Source organism: Gossypium raimondii, chromosome 2 (genome assembly GCF_025698545.1).
Source record: "Gossypium raimondii isolate GPD5lz chromosome 2, ASM2569854v1, whole genome shotgun sequence".
NCBI lineage: Eukaryota > Viridiplantae > Streptophyta > Magnoliopsida > Malvales > Malvaceae > Gossypium > Gossypium raimondii.
The window spans coordinates 20880221-20903566 of record NC_068566.1 but is presented as its reverse complement, the minus strand read 5'-3'; the positions used below and the strand labels follow the sequence as shown (position 1 = coordinate 20903566).

General features: G+C 33.8%; 2 protein-coding genes across 3 annotated transcripts; one reads left to right on the top strand and one right to left on the bottom strand.

The window, feature by feature from the left end:
* The first annotated feature begins 951 nt into the window (after nucleotides 1-951).
* LOC105789617 (uncharacterized) lies at nucleotides 952-1500 on the top strand. The gene has a single exon (XM_012616988.1). The coding sequence runs from the start codon at nucleotides 952-954 to the stop codon at nucleotides 1498-1500; it is 549 nt and encodes a 182-aa protein (XP_012472442.1).
* Nucleotides 1501-13187: 11687 nt separating this feature from the next.
* On the bottom strand, nucleotides 13188-20357 carry LOC105788367 (cellulose synthase A catalytic subunit 3 [UDP-forming]). 2 transcript variants are annotated; one of them, XM_012615240.2, is made up of 14 exons: nucleotides 19927-20357; nucleotides 19194-19386; nucleotides 18878-19098; nucleotides 18718-18793; nucleotides 18427-18631; nucleotides 17544-17810; nucleotides 17109-17454; nucleotides 16885-17022; nucleotides 16435-16560; nucleotides 16111-16323; nucleotides 15729-15990; nucleotides 15092-15294; nucleotides 14354-14704; nucleotides 13188-14068 (listed from the first exon to the last, which is right to left on the bottom strand). In XM_012615240.2, the coding sequence occupies exons 1-14, from the start codon at nucleotides 19948-19950 to the stop codon at nucleotides 13484-13486; spliced, it is 3210 nt and encodes a 1069-aa protein (XP_012470694.1). In that variant the 5' UTR covers nucleotides 19951-20357; the 3' UTR covers nucleotides 13188-13483. The 2 variants fall into 2 exon arrangements, with proteins under 2 accessions (XP_012470694.1, XP_012470695.1); XM_012615241.2 differs by having other exon boundaries at nucleotides 18427-18628; nucleotides 19927-20356.
* Nucleotides 20358-23346: the final 2989 nt, after the last annotated feature.

The following is a 23346-nucleotide window of genomic DNA, read 5'->3' as shown; positions in this document are numbered from 1 at the left end:
TTATAAAACCTTTATATAATTCATATTTTAAATCAAAAATAACCAAAATAACTCATCATCAATCAGTTTCATGCTTTTTAATCAAATTGGGACCTAATTCAAGCTTACAGAACATTTAAAAAAACTAGGATCAATTCCGGGTTAAATTGAAACTTTTAGGAAATTTTGAGTGAAAAGTGTAAACAAGGGTCATAAGACCGTTTAGCCAGGCCATGTGACAGAGGCCAGCCCGTATGGCCCAAAAAATGGTCATGTGGCTACTCCACACGGCCATGTTCTCAGATTATGTACGATTCGAAGTTAGGGTCACACGGCCGTGTTGTTAGGCCATGTAACTCACTGTGGCCGTGTGGGGCACACAACCGTGTCATTGGACAGTGTGGGACACATGGCCGTGTGGCAGCCTGTGTCACAAGCCATGTGTACCCAAAACTACCTTAAAAAATAAGCCATTTTACATCCAAATACTTGGGATCCAAGCTAAGCAATAATCAACAATAAAGCTCATCCAAAATGTGCCTAAACAAGCCAAAACATACCAATTCACAATCAACCTATGTGCCTAACCAATATGCCTTCATTGGCACCATAATTCAAACATAAAAATATACCATAAACAACTACCATAATCACATATTTCATAATAGCTTAATCATACCAACTCACTAACGTCCATTTTACCAAGCACAACATTCTTACTCAATCACACATAATGACCATTCTTACTCAAGCAACTCCTAGTTGCTAATAACCCTGATCTTATTTTCCTTAGTGAAACAAAAATGAGTGCTAATGATTTTTGTCGTGTTCAAAACAAGTGCAGGGTTTATGGTTTTAGGATTTTAAGGTTTAAGATACACACGGCCTGTGGCATAGGCTGCCACACGGCTATTGTTCACCTGCCATGGTTTAGTCGTAAGCTCCGAAGGCTGTAGTAATGGCCTTGCACTAATGTGGAGGGAAGGGGTGGACGTTTCCATTCAAAGCTACTCAAAGCACCACATTGACTCCATTATTCGATTTGAGAATCATAATAATTTTCGTGTCACAGGCTTTTACGAGCATGCAAATCCAAACCTTAAAAGTAGTTCGTGGGAAATGTTAAGAAGGGTTGGAGGTTCGGTTAGAGAGGATTGGGCGGTTGGAGGAGATTTTAACACTACTCTGAATGAAGTCGAAAAAGATAGTGGTCATAGGAAGGTGAGGGCGCAAATGAATGAGTTCAAAGACATTATGGATGATTTGGCTCTTATTGACATTAAACCCATTAGAGGGTGGTTTACTTGGGTCAATAATAGGAGTGGTGGTAGCTTGATAAAGAAAAGGTTAGATAGGTTCTTAACTTCGGTTTCCATGATTGAGAAGTTTCCCTTTATAGCTACTAGTGTGGTACGTCAAACTCAATCTGACCATGATGCTATTCTTTTGGACGTGTGGGGCCGGAAGCCTAAAGATTATCCCAAAGATCATAGGTTGTGCTTCAGATTTGATGACTGTTAGGCTACTGACAGGGACGCTAAAAGTGTTATTAGTAGTGCTTGAAATAGGGACGCGTTGAACTATGTTGATAAGCTTGATAGGGTTCGTTCAGTTCTTGGCCTGTGGCAATGTGATAAATATGGTAAAATGAAGAGAGATATTCAGAAATTGAAGAAAAATTTGACATGGTTATTGATTCTACTCGAAGGGATGATAGTATGATTACCTTAAGGGAGACTCGTTGTAGGCTTGGCCATCTTTACGTTAGGGAAGAGAAATATTGGGCTCAAAAGTCTCGGTCTCAATGGCTTAAGGAGGGGGATAGCAATACGAAGTATTTTCATGCGAGAGCCACTGGTTGGTTAAAGAAAAATAATATTTATATGCTTAAATATGTGAATGGGACTTGGGTGGCTGACAATAAAGACATTTGCAATGTGGCTAAAAGCTATTTTTTGAAACTTTTTTGGTCAAATGGTCAAAGCATTAATAACCATGATATGGGGTATATCCAAGAGTGTGTCACCACGAAAACAAATGAATGGCTTACTATGGGCTACACGGAGAATGAGGTTACTCAACCTATTAAACAAATGGATCCTCGTAAAGCACCTGGAGTCGACGGCCTCTCGGCGAGTTTTTTCAAGCATCACTGGGAGACAGTGGGAAATGATACTATCCGGTTCTGTTTGGATGCTCTTAATGGAAAAAAAGATATTTCTAGTCTTAATGAAACTATGATCATTCTTATTCCTAAAATTTGGTACCCTTGTGATATCACTAACTTCCAACCTATTAGCTTATGTAGGTTCATCTACAAGATCATCTCAAGGGTTCTAGCCAACCGTCTCAAAGTCAACCTTCCTAGCTGTATCAGTCAAAATCAAAGCGCCTTCATCCCGGGGAAAATGATAAATGAGAATATTCTGATCGTGCACAAGCTTTTACACTACCTTTAAAGTTTTAAAAACGGCCCTAATAAAGGGTTTGTTATGAAGCTCGACATGAGTAAAGCATACGGTCGTGCGGAATGGAATTTTATCGAGATGGTTATGAAGAAAATAGGGTTTGCTGAGAAGTGGACTGACAAAATAATGGGTTGCATTCGGTCGGTAAGATATTTGGTTAAATCCTATAATATTTCATCAAATATAAGAATTCCCGAGAGGGGACTCCATCAAGGGGATCCCCTCTCCACTTATTTGTTCTTATTTTGTAAGGAAGCATTTTTTAGGATGCTTATTCATGCACAAGGTAAGAACATCTTAAGAGGAATCTGGGCTAGTATAAACGACCCTAGGATTAATCACCTTTTCTTCGCCGACGACGCCCTACTTTTTTTGAGAAATAAAAAAAAGCGATGTTGAGACTCTTGTTAATATTCTAAAGGTTTTTGCTACTGCCTTAGGTCAAGAGATTAATTTTGAAAAGTCAACGGTTCTTTTTAGTCCTAACACTCCTAGGATATAAAGACAGACTTTTGGCGATCTTCTTGGCATGAAGGTGGTGGAGAAATTGGACAACTACCTTGGCCTTCCCCTTCTGATTAGTAAAAAGAAAATAGCGGTATTCCAAGATATTACTAAGAGGTTTTCGTGTAGGATCAACAGTTGGACCAAGGGGGCTTCTATCCATTGGTGGCAAAAAAGTTTTCATCAAAGCGACCCTCCAATTTATTCCAACGTACGCGTTGTCGATTTTTTTGGCTTCTAAAGGTGTGATAGAAGACGTACAAGCAAAGTTAAGTAGAACGTGGTGGTCGGTCAAGGAAAAAGGCAAATTCTGGACGATAATTCTATGGAAGACCTTGTGTCACCCTAAAGGAATGGGAGGTCTTGGCATAAGGGATATTCGGCTATTCAATTTGGCTCCTATTAGGCGTCATGTGTGGAGGCTTATAAGCAACAAAGATACCCTTTGCTTTAAAGTGTTGTCTTCAAAGTACTTTTCTGATGGTAATATATTTCATTCCAAAAGAGTTGACAAAGCTTCTTTTACTTGGTCCAGCATTCCGGCTACGGCGGAAGCTTTTAAAGATGGTTTCGGTTGGCAGGTTGAGAGTGGTGACTGGATTAACATTCGGGTTGACAACTGGGGGTGGAAGGTTTAAATGGTGGTGCTCTTAATGTTAATATGCTCAACCTTAATGAAAGTAGTGCTAGAGATCTTTGGCTTGGGGGTTGTAGACGCTGGAACATTGATAAAGTTTATAAGCTTTACGGGCAAGAGTGGGGTGACAAAATTTGTAACTTACCTATTGGGGGTGAGGGTCATTACGACAGAACCGTGTAGTTTCAAAACCCTCATGGTTGTTTCACTTCGAAATCTGTTTATTCCTGGTTACTTTTGAAGGAGATGGTGTTTGGTCCTCATAGGTTCTTTTGGAAAGCCCTATGGAAACTCGACACTATCCCTAAGGTTTGGGTGTTTACTTGGCGTGTGGGGCACGTAATCCTCCTTACGAACATTAAAACTACTTTCATTCGGTGTGGCTTTGAGCAGGGGTGTCCCAAGTACGGGGCTGAAAACGAAACCCTTATACATGCACTAAAAGACTACCCTACATCTCGGGCAATCCTCTCTATAGGTGGTTGGAATGTGAGCACTATTTCGAAGAAGAATAGTTGTTGTATTGATTGGCTAGAAGATATGATGAGAGTTCTTGACAAAAGAGCTGTGGCCGACCTTATGACAACTTTATGGAATTGCTAGAACAATAGAAATAAATACATTTTCAAGGGTAAAGAAGAAGAGGCGCAAGTCATCTGGGAGAGGGCCAGCACCCTTAGCAAAGACTTTCGCATCTGTAATATGATGAAGGAGCCACTACACCAAAATAGACTTTTAGCGGCGTTTTTAGTGGCGTTTGGATAAAAAACGCCGCTAAAAATCAATCATTAGCGGCGCTTCTAGAAAAACGCCGCTACAGATCAAGTATTCGCGGCGCTTTTCTAAAAACGCCGCTAAAAATCAGCATTAGCGGCGTTTTCCAAAAAGCGCCGCAAAAACCTAAGCCCAACGACGTCATTTTTGTTAGTTTTTGGGACTTTAGCGGCATTTTTGAAGAAGCGCCGCTAATGCTTGGGTCTTTAGCGGCGCTTTTGAAGAAGCGCCGCTAATGCTTGGGTCTTTAGCGGCGCTTTTGAAGAAGCGCCGCTAATGCTTGGGTCTTTAGCGGCACTTTTGAAGAAGCGCTGCTAATGCTTGGGTCTTTAGCGGCGTTTTTGGAAAAGTGCCGCAAAAAATATTTTATCTGTCTATTTATTATTTAATTGATTTATTTATATTAATTAAAATTTAATATATTTTAATTAAATATTCAAAATCTTCAAAAAAAACAATGACACGTAGAAATAAGTTGAAATAAAAAACATAGAAAAATATTTGTTAAAAATGGAAAAATTAAAATACTATTTGTTAAAGTTTTTTGGGTACATTACTGAGTGTTTTTAATTTACATATTAAATAATTTCTTATATAATCGTAAAAGAGATAGTATTAATTTTAAAATATTGAATTAATTATCACTATAGTTTAAGGTTTTTGGTTTAGGGTATATGGTTTAGAGTTTAAAGTTTAGGAGTTATTATAATAAGGTTTATGGATTATGGGTTTAGGGGTTATGATTTATGGTTTATGGTTTATGGTTTAAAGGTTGGGGTTTAAGGTTTAGAGGTTATGTGTTAAGGGTTTAAGGTTTTAGGGTTTAGGTTTATGGTTTAGGGTTTAGATTAACTAGTGTTTTCTAATTGTAAAATAGATAATAGTAATTTGGTTCTTTCAAATCGTGTGAAGATTTGGTTCTTCAAAATCGTTTTGGTGTATTTAAAACCGTTAAAGCTGCATTATATTTGTTGAGGGAATAATAAAACAATAATCTGAGTTTTAAATATTTTCAAAGAATTTGACATTAAATAGTTTCACAATGTTTTAATAAGTACAAGGTTAATTTTCATTCTTATTCGCTCTAGGATTTCCTTTTTAATATGTTTTTACAATATATTTTAAAATTTTCACTTTAAACAATGTCACTTAAGGCTTGACGTCTCATTTAACTATTAAATTAACGATTTTAGTAATGGAGGGACCATATTGATATAACCTCGTTAGTTTAAGGATGTAATTAGAATATTTTAAAGACTTTCGAACCAATTTAAATTGAAAATTATAGTTTTGTCGGACCTATGTATTCTATTAACATGCATTATATTTGTTCAAGCCTAGCTTAACTTGAAATACGAGTCTTAATTTTTACCTAAATTTTGTCTTTATTTTATATAGCTAACTCAAATCTATTTTAGACCACTCAGATTATTATTAATTTAATATATATTAATTATATATATTTTTCATTTATTAAAATTTTAAACATAGACAAATTAATACATATTTTAAAAACTTTTTAACTTCAAGCTCGTTTTACCCGAATCACCCATTTCATTGTTTAAAAACAATAAAAATTATTTTATATTTAAATTTAATTAGATCTAGCAAAATATACTATATTTGTTTTTCTAACTTAATAACTTGGTTTTTTTTTTTATAAAAATCGTAATAATAAATGTTTTATAAAATCACTTAACTAATAATTTTTAATAGACAAAATAAGAGATTTTTAGCAGAGCAAAACGACGTCGTTTTACTCAAAATGAAATGAATTTTTGCGACATTTTTCAAAAAACGCCGCAAAAGATAAGCAATAGCGGCGTTTTTATAATAAACGCCGCAAAGAATAATATTACTTTAAAAAAATCCCGCCATTTTACCCCCAAATTTCCCCCGTGAAATCCCTAATTTTCCCCCTAAAACTCTTCACTTTGCAAACACGCCGTCTGTCTTGCTTTCTCTCCCTCCCTCCCTCTCTGCGGCATTATAAAAAAAATCCCAAAAGAAAATTTTAACAAGAAGCGATTATGTTCAAAAAGAAAAAAAAGAAAAGGAAAATGGAGGCACCAAAGACCATTCGGCATGAAATTCGAGGAGCCCAGAACGGCGCGTTGCGATTCGGTCTCCATGGCGTTAAGAGCGACCTCGTCGGATCTTACCCTCTCCAATCTGCTTACGAGTAAAAGAATCATTGAAGTATCAGGTGTTTCCAGATTAGGGTTTAGCATTGGCGAAGTCGGAAGAGTTGTCAATCTTTGTAATATATTTTTTTTATTTTTTAGTGTAAAGTTTGGGTTTTCTTCAAGGAGAGACTGGAATTGAAAAGCTGGAGTGTTGGCGATTGAGGTTAGTCTCTATTATTTTCTTCTTATGTTTTTGTGGTTATTTTAGCTGTATAGTCTACACAAAGCATGGATGTACAGAAGTGATGCATGATGAATTTGATGCGAATTGTTAAAAGGGAAAAAGAAGAAGATACAAGGCGGTATTCAACACTCTTGTTGGAGATCTTTACTTATTTTCTATTTTAAAATGATCCATCGACATGACATCGAATCAAAATATTGGATTTGTGTTTACTGGTGGTTAAGGATCTGGAAGGCATGTCTGACTTGTACATGTATGAGGTAAGTTTCTTAGTATACCTTTTAAGTTTATTCATTTACTTTCATTTTCTAGTGGAAGTGCTTCAATTTCAATAAAGCTTGTGGATGCAATATTTTCACTTGAGTTCGGTTTTATTTTTAGTTGTTTCTTGGATTTTATATGTCAATGAAACTTAAAAGTTTGATAGTGAGGATTACCGCCTCTTCTATTTTGATATTAGTGGATGGAGTTATTGAAAATTAGAGGGCGTGATAGATTTTTATGAACAAAGGATCTTAAGTACTTCAATTTGAAGATTTTTAGTTCCTTTATTTTCAGGTTTGCTGTAGCCTGTTTGATTTTGTTGATAATTAGGTTACTAGGGTTCAATTTGCTAATTATCTTTTTGATCCGGCTAGGTCTAGGTCATATTTAATCATTAATCATCAATCATTTTTCATGCTATGCTTTACCATATAAAATGTGACACGTAGCTTTGTTTTTATTTTCAATATTATCATGTTGCTAATATATTATTTGTCAAAATGGCATTCTATCTTCGATCCCTTTAAAGGTGAGGTCAGTCAATGACAATGTAGCCAACTCAATAATACATAACCTTCTATAAAATTTGGTAGCTACACTAATAAAATTTCATTTTCTTAGAAACGGTCTTGGATTGTCCAATGTAATCGAGGTAGCTCTTGAAGAAGTTCTAAACAACGATGATCTGTCATGTGTTGTATCCCTTTTTAGTGGTAATTTGCCAAGTTGCAAGAGGCCCGTGATGCTTTAATTTTATTTAATATAATTTTTACGTTTATTAACGCAAATTGTTGAGATATATATATATAAAAACATTATTACGGTAATTATTAGTTCAAGGCATGTTTGAATAATCAAATTTCCTTTTGCATCGTATTTGTTTTGTCTAAACTTGATCGTGGTTGGAATCGAATTTTAGTTGAGTCAATATATAATTTTAAGTCTGTTTTTATGTTCGATCGATTAAAAATGGACTTAAAATCTAGTTCAAGTATAATTTAGATTATATTTTTATATAAAATCTTTCACTTTTGAATAAATTTTCGAGTCTGAACGACTGACCCGAATCATGTTGAAGTTAACGTATATCCCATTCTACAAAGATATATGAGGATGAATTGTTTAGATTATAGGAGTAACTGATGTTATGGTAAGGATGAAATTTTATTAAGAAAAGAAAAAGAAAATCAGTGGTGCAGCAAACGTCAAGCATGGATTGTACATTTTATGCTCTTTATCTTATCGTTTGTGCATATTTTAATTCTCTCATTCTTCAAATAGTTTAAATTTGCATGAAAATACGTGAACCTATTATCAGAATTGTGTGCAAAGCGGTTATAATTTCTATAGAGCTATCAAATTGTGTTGCACTATTTTATATTAATCATATCTCCCTCCTTTGTTTTTCTCCATTACTAATTGGAAGGAATTCTATCAATTGATTGGTCATTTTGCATGTAATATTTTTTAAAATTTATTCCTTAATTACATTGTTAAAATTAATCTTTTATAGTTTTACGTTTGATTAACGTGATTAAAATTATGGTTCTCATCGTGAATACTTCCTTCATCGTATTTTACTTTGATTACTGATTTCATGTAAATTTTTGTTACTTTATTTGCAGGTTAATAGCTTTCCACTATGGGGTTTAAAAAGGTTTATAAATGCTTGATGGATATTTTCCCGAAGGTATTTCTTTTTACCCATTTTAATCCCATGTTGTAATTGATTTATGTATGTGTATATATAACATAAAGCGTGGTGATTTGGAAAAGAAATGTAACAAACATGCAAGGCAAGTATATTTTCTTACACCTCTCGCACATGTTGATTCACGAATTCTAAAAGTCATTGCTATCGAGAACTCTAAGGATGTGGACGCAATGCGGAGATTGTTCATGTCGAGATTCGCCTTACCTATCTAAACGAATCGTGGTGGTAGTTCTTCCTCATGGAATCGGAGCCCTCCTGTGCAAGCAAATGAAGGTAGCTTTTTTTTATGATTTAGTTGTAGACTTGTTTTTTTCTGCATTGTGCTTTGGCAGTTTTGCAAGTTTGTGGAATAATTAGTTGTTATCTTTGTATGTTCTGTATTGTGGTTTGGACAGTAACTGCCTTGCATGTTGGAGCTTATGCATTGATCTATTCACCCGTTTAATGTCATGCATATATTGTTCGCTGAACTTGCACAAGTAAAGCAAGTAGCACATCATACTGCACTTCATTTTTCATTAACATAATGCATAAAATTTTACGGAGTTCAGATGTCCATCCTATAGTCACCATTGTGTATTGAAGTTTATTGTTTCAGTGTACTAATGTTAGAGCCAGAAATTTGCCCGCCTGCTTCATTTTTCCACAATAAGGTAATAATTCAAACTGTTTCCTTGTTGTGGGAAACTGAAATTGCTTGATACTGGCATCATTTAGTATATAAGTCACCTTCTCGACACAGGAGGTCTCACAGGGATCATTCTTTGGAAAGAGAGAATCATTCTAGCCATACGAAGTCTCCAAAGCATGCTAGTTCACATTCTCCTTCCCCCAGGACAAAGAGGTTGAGGAGACCACAGACATGCCTTCATACCCATATCTGACATGTCTTTATACTGACACCTAACACTCATACCTAAGTTCGAGTAACATGGTTCTTTTCTTTTTCAAGTTATAAATTGTTTAACAATAGGTTCTTTGTTTTCTTAAGCGAGGATGATGAAGATGATTCATTGCCAAGATAAAGGCAAATGAGGAAGCCTTGGAAGCAAAACAAAAAGTAACAAATAGCTTGTCTGCTACTGTTCTTTTTTTTTTTATCATGTTTTATAATTTTGTGACAAATTGTTCTTGGTACTCAAGATATTTATGCAAAATTACCCTATGATTCTATTGTATTTATCTTGCATGGTCGCACCATGTATTTCTTAACTAGTTTGATAAATTTTATGTGTGGTGTTTAATTTTTCGTTATTATGCATGTAACTTGCAAAGCAAAAACCTACATTTGAGTTATCTTTCCATTGTTTATTTTAGTTTTGATTCTAAATTTTTATTTTACTTTAATATTTACGACAATTTGAGTTTAACTTTTAGATTTTAATTGTGTTATTAATTTATTATTTTAAATTCTAAAACTAAATTTATTAATTTTTATATTTAGTTTTAGAGTTAAAATTTTCATAGAAAATTTAATTTAAATAATATTTTTATTTATCTTTAAAAGTATATTTAAAGTTTAAATTTAAAAATAAAACATAATATAATATTTATCATAAAAAATAAATATTATTTGATTAAAATAAATTTTTTTAAAGATTATGTTTTTAGTGGCGTTTTTGCTAGAAGCGTCGCTAAAGGTTTGTTCTTTAGCGGCGTTTGTAAGAAAAGTGCCGTTAAAGGTCGTGGTCTTTAGCGGCGTTTGTGGAATAAGGGCCGCTATAGATCGTGGTCTTTAGCGGCGTTTGTTGGAAAAGCGTCGCTATAGATCGTGGTCTTTAGCGGCGTTTGTGGGAAAAGCGCCACTAAAGGTCGTGGTCTTTAGCGGCGTTTGTGAAAAAAGCGCCGCTAAAGTTAGCGACGCTGTCATTAGCGGCATTTTTTGCGGCGCTTCTCAAAGCGCCGCTAAAAACCTATTTTGGTGTAGTGAGCCGTTGCTTTCCCCGAACCTTGCTGTTAAGAAATAGGTAAAACCTCCACAGGGTTTTGTAAAAATAAATTTTGATGCTACAGTGGGTGTTAACAGAATTGGGTATGGGACGACCGCTAAAGGCTTTGTGTTGAGAGGTGGAGGGAGCTTTATACAAACGATGATGTCGGCAGAAGAAGCTGAGTGTTATGCTTTTAAGGCAACTATTAAGCTGGCATGTCAACTGAATATTAAAGGGGATGTCCTTTTTGAGACAGATAATGCTGGCCTTGTTAACAAGCTAAGGAACCATAGTACAAATGTCACAATCATCAGCGCGCGAATTAAGGCGTGCAAAGAAGCCTTCAACAATTTCAAATCAGCTGATTTAAATTGAACCAGGCGGTCTTGTAACGTAACTACTGACTTAATTAGTACGAAAATGTGCAATGAGGCTAAAACTTGGTTTTTTTATATGGATTACCCGTTGGATATCTATAATGCTATAATTAGTGATGTTACTTACTAAATGAGTTGACCCTTGTGGTGGTTTTTTTGTTTAAAAATAATAATACAAGAACATAACATCATATCAATAATTATAATTCACCTATCTCAATCAACTGAGACAATTCAACTTGTAACATCCACACCATCAATTCATTGTATTATTAAATTGACAATCAACCCAGAGAATAATAATAAATCATTTCGGATACGCGGAAGAGAAATACTTAAACGTGTCAACTCTAAGACTCTAATCGACAACTCAAGCTTCAAAGAGTCTAAAACATATGCTTGACCTCAAACTATCAGTACGGAGTACCCGGTATAATTATTCACTGGCTCAAAGCCTACTAGGACATGCTAATATAATTTAATTTCTCAAAAAATGTCAGGGATTTTACAAAGCTATTCTCACTTTTTTAAGGAAACGTTATAACTTGTTCATCTCAACTTCTTCGGAACACCTCTTGCATGCTCTTTTTATTTTTATATATATAGCTTATTATTATAAATTTTTTTAGAAAAACATTATAGCACGTTATTCTCATTTTTTAAAAGAGAAAATATTCTCATGTTTTTCCGCATGTTTTTCCTTGACATACTTGTTTTTATGCATGAACTTTTTTCTTTTCCCTCATCAAAACAAAAGTTCATGCAATGGGCTACAAAGTGAGAAATTCATTTTTTTTTCCTACACAAAATGAATACTACGCTCATCTTGTATGAGAATTTTTACTAAGAATTCTCATGCATTGGGCAAAATGTAGATACTCAGTTTTGGCTATTAATATTTTTATCTTTTCCTTAAAATTAAAAAATATTATATTTTCAGAAATTGTGCTACTAAGTTTATCTCATCTAAAGCAACCACTCTTATTTATAATAGTTGTTTAAAATAATTGTTGTTCGTGAATGGTTATCTCCAGAATAGTTATATTCAAAATAGGGATTTAGTTAGAACATTGTGATCTAGTGTAAATGTTATTTGAGAACAACTCCTGTCGAGAACAACTAAAGTTTGAAATAACTCTTGTTTAGAATAGCGATGCTTCAAGAATGACTATGTTTAGAATTACCATTGTTTGGAACAACTTGTATTTTATACAATAAGAGTCATTATTTAGAACAAGCTTTACCAAGAAAAACATTACCATAGAACAACTCTTATTCAGAACAACCTCTACATTAAGAACAACTATATTGAGAACAACTCATGTTTAGAACAAGTCAAAGTAATCATTATTCAGGAATAACTTTCAATCAAGATCAACCATTGCGTTGCGTTTCAAGAGATGTTCCGCAAAACATGTTTCATATGGCACTGTTTCACCAAAGTAAAAGTGGAAGTAACCTCAGAATATGGTTGAGTTCTTAGGCTATATTGGCTTTTGGGATGTTCCAAAGAGCTTGGCTTGGTGGATCAGATATGCTAGTAATTAAGAATTCACCATCACCAACGCCTTTCACTACCCCTTCTTAATCATTAATACAATTTTAAATGAAAAATATCTATCATTATTCTCATTAATTATCAACTTTATAACCGCTATTCTTAAAACAATGTAAATAAAAGCTTTTCACAACTGTTGAAAAAACTTTTGGCACATTTGAATTCCAACTCTCAAAGCTCTCTTTAAAATTCTCTTAACTTCTTTGTTAAGTTTGAATCTGCTCTAATCTTCCTCTCCACTTTCTCCCGGTACATTTCATTCACTTGTTCTCCATCAAAAGAACCTTTATAGAGGTTATATACAATTTTTTTTATACAATATTAAATGGGTGTCTATCTAAAAATTTAGTTATTGTTTAAGTTTACATACTTATATTTATAAAATAATCCAAAAAAAAATTATTTAATTTGATATGGGGATACAATCTTCATAACATGCAACCTGATTTCTACTGCCAATATTACACAACTCTTGGAGGAAAGTTTTTCTAGACTTGTTTAATAGCCTAAACTAATTTAAAAAATCCTTTTATTATTGTTTTAATGATAAGAAATCCAAAATTTTAGGAAGCCTCAAATGCCATTCAATCAAAAATGGGGTGAAAAGGCAATTGATAAAAAGAACGAAACATCCATTTTCTTATTCATATTTGAAAATTGACGGCCTCAACTACAGTAACCAATCATTGTATAATATGAACTAAAAAAAATGAACTATTCAAAAAAAATGAACTCAATAAAATAATTAATGGGTTCAACTTAGAACCCATAGTTTTCTTTTTCCCTTTTCCCTGCAAGAGTAAAGATCCCCCAATTCATGCATAAAAAATATGCTCAAAACAATTACCTTCCTCCTCTTGGCATTTAAAGTATACCTGGAAACAATTCTGTGATCTACATGTTCCTTTTAGCAGTTTATTCCACACTGTTCGACATCCGGTCCAGTCACCTTGGTAGTAAAGGGATCAATCCGAACCCATAAAAGTGAGAAGATGGAAGCAAGGAGAATAGCCCACACAACAACAATGGTTGGCATCCGATTTTGCCGTCCCATTAGACCCTTAAGGAATGGATACAAATGAATGATCACCCAAAATGCAAAGAACAGTTTCCCAAAGAGAGGGCCCCAAGATTGATAACCACTGTTGATAGCATAGGAGACTCCAGCAACCACTCCGACAAGATTAATTATGAGGAGAGTAGTTGGAGGAATGAGTAGGGTAGTCCACTTGAACATATAGAGTTCTGCGAAATCCCCATCTTCATCAGATGCTTTTGAAGTGACAGTAAAATTGGTATCAATGCCAGCAAGGACTTTTAGAAGACCCTGGAACACAGCAAACAGGTGGGCGGATACACCTCCAATAACCCAAAACTGTTCATTTCTCCACCATTCATCGATCCCTACCCCACTCCACCTCATCTCCAATATACCAGTGGCAAAGATGGAAAGAAAGAGAGATATGAACCAGATACTTGCAATGTTACTGATCTGCAATATAGGACAACTCAGAAATTAATCCCCACCTGGTTTCCAGTCAAAACATCAATTATAATTTCTTAATTTGAAAAGCTATTAATTATTCAAAAACTTCGGTGACAACAATTGGAAATTTAGTGATGTCTCTTAATAAGTTCTTCTAAACAATGTCCTAGCAAAATGACACATCATATGGCAAATTAGAGTTTATAAAGTGGTTAGTGATAGGTTAGTGTCAGCACTGACCAAGCAATCAAATTTTTTTTTCCATGAGGCTGAAATTGACATTGTACTTACCTGTGGAATAATAAATTTTCCAGTCAGCAGACAGACTGCAGGCAATGTGCAGTAGGCTAGAAGAGGAATGGCTGTAATTGGGTATATCGTGGTGTTAACATAAGCAAACCTCTCAAGCCATTTCAACCTTCCACTGTACCCATACCATATCGGGCAATGGCGACTGAATAGAATTTCAACTGAACCTAAAGCCCATCGAAGCACTTGATTCAAACGATCTGAAAGGTTAATCGGAGCGGATCCTTTAAAGGCAGGGCGCGGTGGCATGCAATAGATTGATCTCCAGCCACGAGCATGCATCTTAAATCCTGTAAGAATATCTTCTGTAACTGAACCATAGATCCATCCTATCTGCAAAACATAAATTTAAAGCCTATAAGATGGAACAAAATTGACGAAACTGTGTCAATAATTCAAGAAAAGTGCTCCATCTATCATTGATTCACCTTAAAGCCTTAAAGAAAGAAAGAAAATAAGAGGGAATACTAGCTTCCTATCCTCCAAAAGATTTATTTACTAAGTTACTTTCAAGGAAGAAAGCAGAATGCAAATGAATGATTTTCTCCTTGAAAACCGTATCCTTATGCTCAAAAAATAATTTCTTATAAGTTTGATCTCATTGTTGAAAGGTCCAATCCATTTCTGATTTGTCACATCACAGCTACCAGCTAAATGTCTATGTTCTCAAACAGAAAAAGGGAAACTAAAAATAGGTGAAAAGAGAAAAGGGCTACACACCTCGCTTCCCCAATCGGTTTTGTCCTCATATCCACAGCTAATGACATGAATAGCTTCTTTAAGGAGGGATTCTGGAGTTGCAGACTGCGGAACACCACCATTTTCCATAAGTGTTGAAGCAACAAAAACTGCTGATTGACCGAACCTTTTTTCTAGGGTCATCTGTGACATAAGATGTGAGTTCTCATCATCGAATCCAGCACCTACAAACAAAATGAAAATAATTCAATATCACAACTTCAAAATTTGTGTTTCATAAGTAAAACCAATACACCATAGTTGCATTATTTATGATCAAAACTCAAACGTAAAACCAACACTAGCATGGGCAGAAGTCAACATAAGAAACACATCGGGCATTACTAACAGACATTAACCAAATATTTCATGCAATTTGTAGAATACTGAACAGAAATAGTTAGCATATTTCTGCTTAAGCACAAAGTATATAGGGTGGAATAATATAACCCTTAATGAGAAAATAATGTCGAACAACTCCACAATGAAACTTCCAAAATAAGGGTTTGAATCACTGAAAACAGAACACAGCTAAGAACAAATATATGTGTATATATATATTCATTCTAAATAAGTAGAGTGACTGTTGAAAACAAACAGCAAAGATAGAAAATCATACCTTCTACCCCTTCTATATCTTCTAGATTATTTATTGGCACAGTTAAATTCACATGCTTTCCTGATTTCTTATTGCTAGAGTCCTTTTTACTTGACTTGGAACTCTTTTTTTGCGATCCACCAAAGCATGAAGAAAACAGCCCTGGTTTTTTATGCTTGGGCTTGAGAGGAGGTTCATAACCATACAGAGCTGTTCTGTTGAAGACACACCCCGTACCCACATAGACAGGGCCTTGAATTCCATCCAAGCCTCTTAAATTTATCTAAGAATTGATTAAAAATTAAAAGAAAAGAGGAACATTAAATTAACAATTATGTGACTAAGATAGGATGATAAGTTGGGATGCAACAAGTTAATGGAATAGCTGGTCAAAGGAGCTTACATCGAAGAAAACAGTGTTACGGTTGGCATAACGATCATTTTTATCTATTCCATCAAATCTTTGGGGAAACTGAACGTAACAAACTGACTTTCCAAGATTGGGATCCATCAAGAAACACATAGCTTCTCTCAATGCCTTGCTGCTGTTTATGTAATGATCACAATCAAGATTCAACAAGAATGGTCCATTGGTGAGAACTGCCGAAACGCGAACCTGATATTGATAAACAGATTCTTAAGCTGCATATATGCCTAAAAACAAGAATCTCTAAGACTAAATTACTGACTTATTTTGCCAAAAAAAAAAAAGTTACTGACTACTTACAAGTGCATTCATAGCACCAGCCTTTTTGTGATGCTGAAATCCAGGACGTTTCTCACGAGACACGTAAACTAATCGTGGAAGCTCATTACCATCAGAGTCGAGTCCTCCACTATGACCTAAGAAAACCTGCCAATTGTAAAGAAAAAGACATGAGCTTCAAACCATGAAGGGAAGCCAATACCATCTTCCTGGTGTCATGAAAATCATAATATACACACAAGGAGAATAAATCTAAAAATGCAGAGATATATGTAATAATAAATATAGAGCAACAATAACTTGGCTTTCAGAATTGTCTGATCCGAATATTTAGCATATAAGACATGCATTCAGATATGCTCAACATCTTCATAGCTCAAAAGAAAATTCTTGCTTCTGAAAACTAATTGCTATACACTAAGAATCTGAACCAATCATTTAGAAAGCCCTTCCAATTCTAATTGAACAAACCTGGATCATTCCTGGATGATCCCTTGTGTTATTTCCTGGCCAAGGAGTGCCATCTTGCATGATCCATCCTTCATCAGGAACTTTTTGTGCTTTAGCGACAAGTCCATTAATGCGAACTTTAAACTCTTCATATTCTCTCTGCATCAAAAATATAATTGTTGTGTAAAACAATGTAAATACCTATTAATGTATCACCAGCATTAAATGAAAGTAGAATTTTCTACCTTCATAGCTCTCCGTTCCTTGACAAAATCAGGTTGAACCTTATCTTTTAGGTAATCGATCTTTAGGGCAAAGTACCATTCTGGAGCTCGTGGTTCAATGCTGTATTTCTTGCAGAAAGGAACCCATTTTCTGGCAAACTCTGACGTTTCAGATAGAGCTTCAAATGTTAACATAGCAGCTCCATCATCTGAAACATAGCATGAAACTTTATCGACTGGGTAGTCAACTGCAAGTATGGATAGAACGGTATTGGCTGTGACAAGTGGCGGTTCCTTTAAAGGATCAACAGTACTGACAAAAATGTCAACAGCAGCCAACTGGGATGGCTCTCCTTCTCGGTCATATCTGTGAATTATCCAGAAATCGGGAATCAAAATTCATTAGGACTTCAAACAGTTTTGCATCGTCCAAGACCTCAGAAGTGGAGTAACTACCTCAAGGCCAGCCTGTCAAGATATGTTTCACGGTTCACAGGAAGCCATTTAGGGAACTGATCCAATATCCATGATATTGCAAACCATATCTCACAAATCACAGATATCAACCACAACACATAGGCATTGGGAACTGGATTTGTTATACGATAATGCAGGAAAATGCTGAGAATAACAAGCCGCAGGACAATGACCATCCTATAAGGGTTAATTCTAGAGGAAGGAATTGACACTTTCCTCGATAGAGGCTGGCGGGCTTCATCATTTCTGCATTAAAGAAATATAGAGAGAGATGATTAACAAGAAACAGTATATAATATATATATACATATATCGACTATTATTATCTAATATATGAAAGCAAGCCTAAAGGACAAATCAGAATCTCAAGAAAAACTCAGCTGAAACTGGAAACTACTCAAAATATACCACCAGAGATTACCATGATAGCACAAAGCCTGGAAGTGCTTCCATTATAGGATCAGTTATAATGTCTATTTCTTTGTGTAAGACTATTATACTGTGTACGATACTGCATAATGTAATATTTGTATACACATATACAGTTCACCCTAATGGAGAACATAATGGAAAAATCAATTAATTTTAAAGAATATTTTAGATAGCATCTGTTTATCAAGCTGAATTATATCCTGTGTATTTCTTTCTTGTTTCTATTTTAGTCAATTAGAAGAAAGAAGTTCATTAATGCATCAACATCCAGAGAGGAGGAAGAACTGGAGAACAAAAGGCAGAAAAAGAGAGAAAAGAAATTGTAAGTTGGGATGAAATAAAAGGGTAGAATATTGCTCTGCAGCTGATAGAGATATGCGCACATTGAATGAACAGGAATACATAATAGTGAATCAAGTGAGATGCTTACAGTATAGAGTCATCCATAACTACATCAGTGCTGGCATCAAAATCCCCACCTCCCCTGCCTTCAGAAGGGGCATTACTAACACTCATCGGAACTGCATTCTTCTCTGGCTTTATCTTCCAACCATCAATCCTCTCCTTCCAGGCTACATTGCCAAACCCTGATGACCCAAACTCTCTTGCTGGATCAACCAACCTAATATTACCTGCTGAAAAAAAATAGTTACCACTTCATTGTAGCATCCAACAGCTAAACCAAAATTGATGTCTTCCGCATGATGGATTCGCTCCATACCCTTTCCCCTGATCCCACTTTCAGGAGAGGCCATTGAGGTTCTTGCAGGAGATGCAGCAGACAGCTCCCCAGAGACCTAGAACCAGAAAAAAAGTTCTTGTTAATTGTACGCTCAGAACTCTGAAAAACAAGAGAAGCAAGAAAATATTCCTCAACCTACCGAGCTGCCATTGGTGAGAAAAGGAATATGGTTAAGAGGAACTTCTTTGTCGTAGATGGGGGGTGCCATGTCTGACCCTCGGCTATAATTCGTATCCCAACTCAGTGTTCGCTCTGCCTTCTTATACCTCTCACCTTGGGTACGTGATGTTTGATTCAAATTATTTGCTACATTATTGGCAACAGCATCTTCCACTTCTTCCCCACCAATAGCAGGGCTTCCTAAAGATAAAGAAGAACAAAATAAACATAACTCTTGAATATTTGGTACTAGTGGAAGAATAGCATAAGACAGATTAAAGTTATGATGATTTAACCTTTATGCCTCTTGTACTTGGTCTTGCATTGAGGACAAGACTGGGTACCATCTTTCCGCTCGTATTCATAACATGGACGGCAAACAGGAAATGCACAAATATGGCAAGCAACAAAGGACTCACCATCAGCATTTGAGCCAACATTATCACTGCAGATCTGGCAAACTTGTCCCCCAATTTTACCAGATTTCGCCTTAAAGCAATGAAACTAAAATTCAGTTTTTTTCCTCTGGGAAAAAAATAAAATATATTTATAGATAATCATTCCCAAATACAGCAAAGAAGTCCCAGATTTAGAAATTATGAAAGAAAAGTGGGGCACTTCTACTTTAATGGAATTTGGGAACATATAATCACATTATTAATTAAATTCTACTAATAAATGGGCAATGTATAACAATGAATCAAACAAGTATAATGAAGCTTAAAACAGGACCCAGATTCCAGAACCTAACAAAACAAATAATCTAAACCAAATCCAGAAAAATGTAAAAGAACTCGAACAAGCAGCACCCCGTTTAGATCTTTAAGTTAACTAGCAACTGAAGGCAGATTCTTAACAATGAAAAAACAAAAAAAAAGAAACAAAAGTAAGAATTCAAAAGGAAGATTTATTTGCAGCCCAACTCTAGAGATCCAAACGAGTCAAACAAAGATCAAACTTTGGATACAAAAATAACATAAAAAAGATAGAGGCGAACGATATAGCCAAATCAAACAGAAAGGCACTGACCACTGAATCTGCTGTTGCATCCATTTGGTCTCTAAAAGGACCAATGCCAATGTCAATGCCTACTAAAATTGCAATTCAAATGCAGCCCCCAGATCAAGAAATTACCCCCAAAAAGACTAAATCTTCAATGAAATCAAACTCCACCCAAAATAAAATAAAAAAAATTAAAAAGAAATGTGATACATTGGGGTCCGGAACACCGCTCTATCGCAGCAGACCCAATCTTCAATGAAAATTCAACCCAAATTCAAAATTTCTTTAAAAAATTGTGATACAAATGGGAGCTGTAACGCCCCTCTACCTCTTCCTATAAGAAGAAGCTGGCAGGGAAAGAAAAAAAGAAAAAGGCAAATGGGGGTATAGATCACACCGACACTAGAGAGTGAAAGAAAGGTAAACTTGTTAAGGTCACAGATCCCCCCACTTAACATTAACTTTTGCGATAATTCAGAATTCACTGCTATATATTGAGATTTATCAAATTTTAACTCATACAATTTATAATTCTAATTCTAAGTTAGAATAAGGTTTTTATTTAAATATGTATTTATTTGACTCAGATGATATTATTTATTAAAATATTATTATATAGTTAATATTTAATAATTTTAAAAGTAAATACACATTATAGAGGTTTTAAATCTCAATATATTTTAGATTTCTTTTGGTGATTGTAGTGAAAAATATTTATTCTTTTAAATAAAATGTAATAAAATTTTAATAAGAAATATTTAATTGTATGTTTCCTAATAAAGAAAAAGCGGCAGGAACACAAGCTGAAGATGTAGAGTGTAATATACGTTAGAAGCGGAGATAATTTTTTATGGATTTAGGCTGAGCATTTATTTTTATTAGGTGCGTTCAGTTTTCTTTTTTCATTTATAATATTTAATTTTATCATTATTGTTATTTCTATATTAATCACAGATAAATGTACTATCTATTTAAAAAGACATTTAATTGATAAATTATACTCTAAACTATACCATTTTTTATAATATGGTATCTTAATTATTTTATTAAAAGTGATACTTAAATTATTTTATTGTTACCTAAGTCTTAACATTATTAAAAGAAATTAATTGAGTAATTATATTATGTCACATCAACACTTTTTTTATTTTATAATTTATATTAATATTAATTAAAAAATAAGTATAATAACATTAAAAATAAAAAATATTTTCCCTCCCTAATCCTTGCCTCTCTCCTTCCTCTCCCCCACTCTAAAAGCTTTTACTAATACCACCCGAGTCAGAAACCAAAACCTGTCAAAGACATCTTAATAGCCATAATGTATTCGAATTTTCAAACGATTTGTCAAAACATACCATCTTCAAGTGACAAAACTTGTTTCTTCAATTGACATAAACCAAGAAAGTGATCAAACTAGTTCCTGACTCCTAAGATAGTCGGCTTTCGTATACCATAGTAGTGGCTGTATTCTTCCAAGAGATTGCGCATCTCCAAGGCCTCCTCGAAATAGTTGTCTTGGTTCTTGTCGATAGTTTGAACAGAATCACCACGGGTTAAGATAAAAGGCATAGTTTTTATTAGATCTGATCATCATCAAGCTGGATTTGGGTTATGTCAAAGAAAATATTTTAGGCTCGTTTTTTGGGCCTGATTTGGTTTGAAAATAGGCTTAAAATTTTTTTAAAGTCTGACTCAAATAAAAATTGTTAAACTCAAGTCCGACCCATCCGTGTTAAATATATAAACACAAATTTAAAAAATATAATCTTTTAAATATACTAAAAACTTTAAAATAAATATTTTCCAACAAATTGAAAATGCATTAAAAAAAGTTTTTATACTTGAATAACATTAAGATAGTTGCAAGTTACAACTTAGCAAACAAATGACTTTAAAATAATAGCAAAATTAATAATAAAATAAGAGTTGTCGAAACTATTTTTTTGAAAACAAAAATAAGTTATCGACTTTGAAAATAAAAATTGGAGTCGCCGCCGATCCTTGATTGAGGTGTGATCGGCTCACCTTAAAAACAATTTTGGCTGCGAAATTTGAGAAAACAGTTCGAGTCGATTCACATGACGAGGAAGGTTAGCACCTCGTAACGCCCAAAAATCGGTACCAAATTGATTATTTAATGTCTTGATGTCGAAAATTTGAAAAGATTTTAAATAGAAATTTTTAACCCGTGAATGGATCTAAAATGATAAAACATTCTCATTTCAAAGAAATAAAACACCACACCCAGTAAGTTAGGGCACAATATTTTATATCTTCAAAATACTGAATATTACTTTTTGTTTTAGAAATTCTTATTTCGAGATAACGAAATGTCACGACCAGTAAGTTAGGACCCGACATTTTGAATTCCCGAGAATAAGGTTTTATTTGAAAATTGCAAATTTATTGTAAAATAAATACTTAGCTCGTTAAATTCATCGAAAAAATGATCACGATCCAGTAAGTTAGGACACGATCTTTCTCGAGAACCATGATTGCTAAATATTTAAAAATTAAAAAAAACGATTTTAATGCTTTGACGAAGCAAAAATAGATTTTTCTTTAAAAGTATGATAAAACGCTAATGCGTAACATGAAATCATTACTCTAATTTAAAATATACCTATATATGTATACAAAAATTATAAAAAGAACATAATCATAAAATATAATGAGTTGTCATAAAAATAAAAACGTAAGCATAATATATTAATAATTATGAAAATATAGGTATATATGTATATATAAAATATATGGAAAATATATTTATAAAAGTTTTGAATAATATATGTATATGCATATATGTAAAAATATATATATTTTAATTTCTTTTAAAAAAATGAAAAACGATGTGAAAATCATAAAATGTAAGTATATGTACGTATGCATATAAAACTAAGAAAAATAAAGTAATAATGAAGTATATGATTTGTACATAATATAAAAATGTATAAACATATGAATTATAAAACATGAAAACATAAATAATTATAAAAAATATGAATGTATATAATATATATATATATAAACTATATATATATAAAAATATGGTAATAAAATATATACGCACTATATATATATATATATTTAAAACATTTAGAAATAAAAATATACACATATATTATAAAGTACACATGCGTGTATATATGTAAGTATAATAAATATAATAATAATAGTAATAATAAAAATAATAATAACTATATTAATAAAATAAACTAAAAAAACTTAAAATGAAATATTATGGATTAAATTGAAAATAATTGAAGTTTCAGGGGCAAATCTGAAATAAACAAAACACCAATGGATCAAATGGAACATGCAGTTAACAGTGGAGGACCGAAAGTGAAATTAATCCCTCCGTCCAAAACTCCACGCAGCAATGGATTAAAATAAAACAAATTCAACATTTCATGGCAAAATTTGAAAACAAACCACAATGATTTT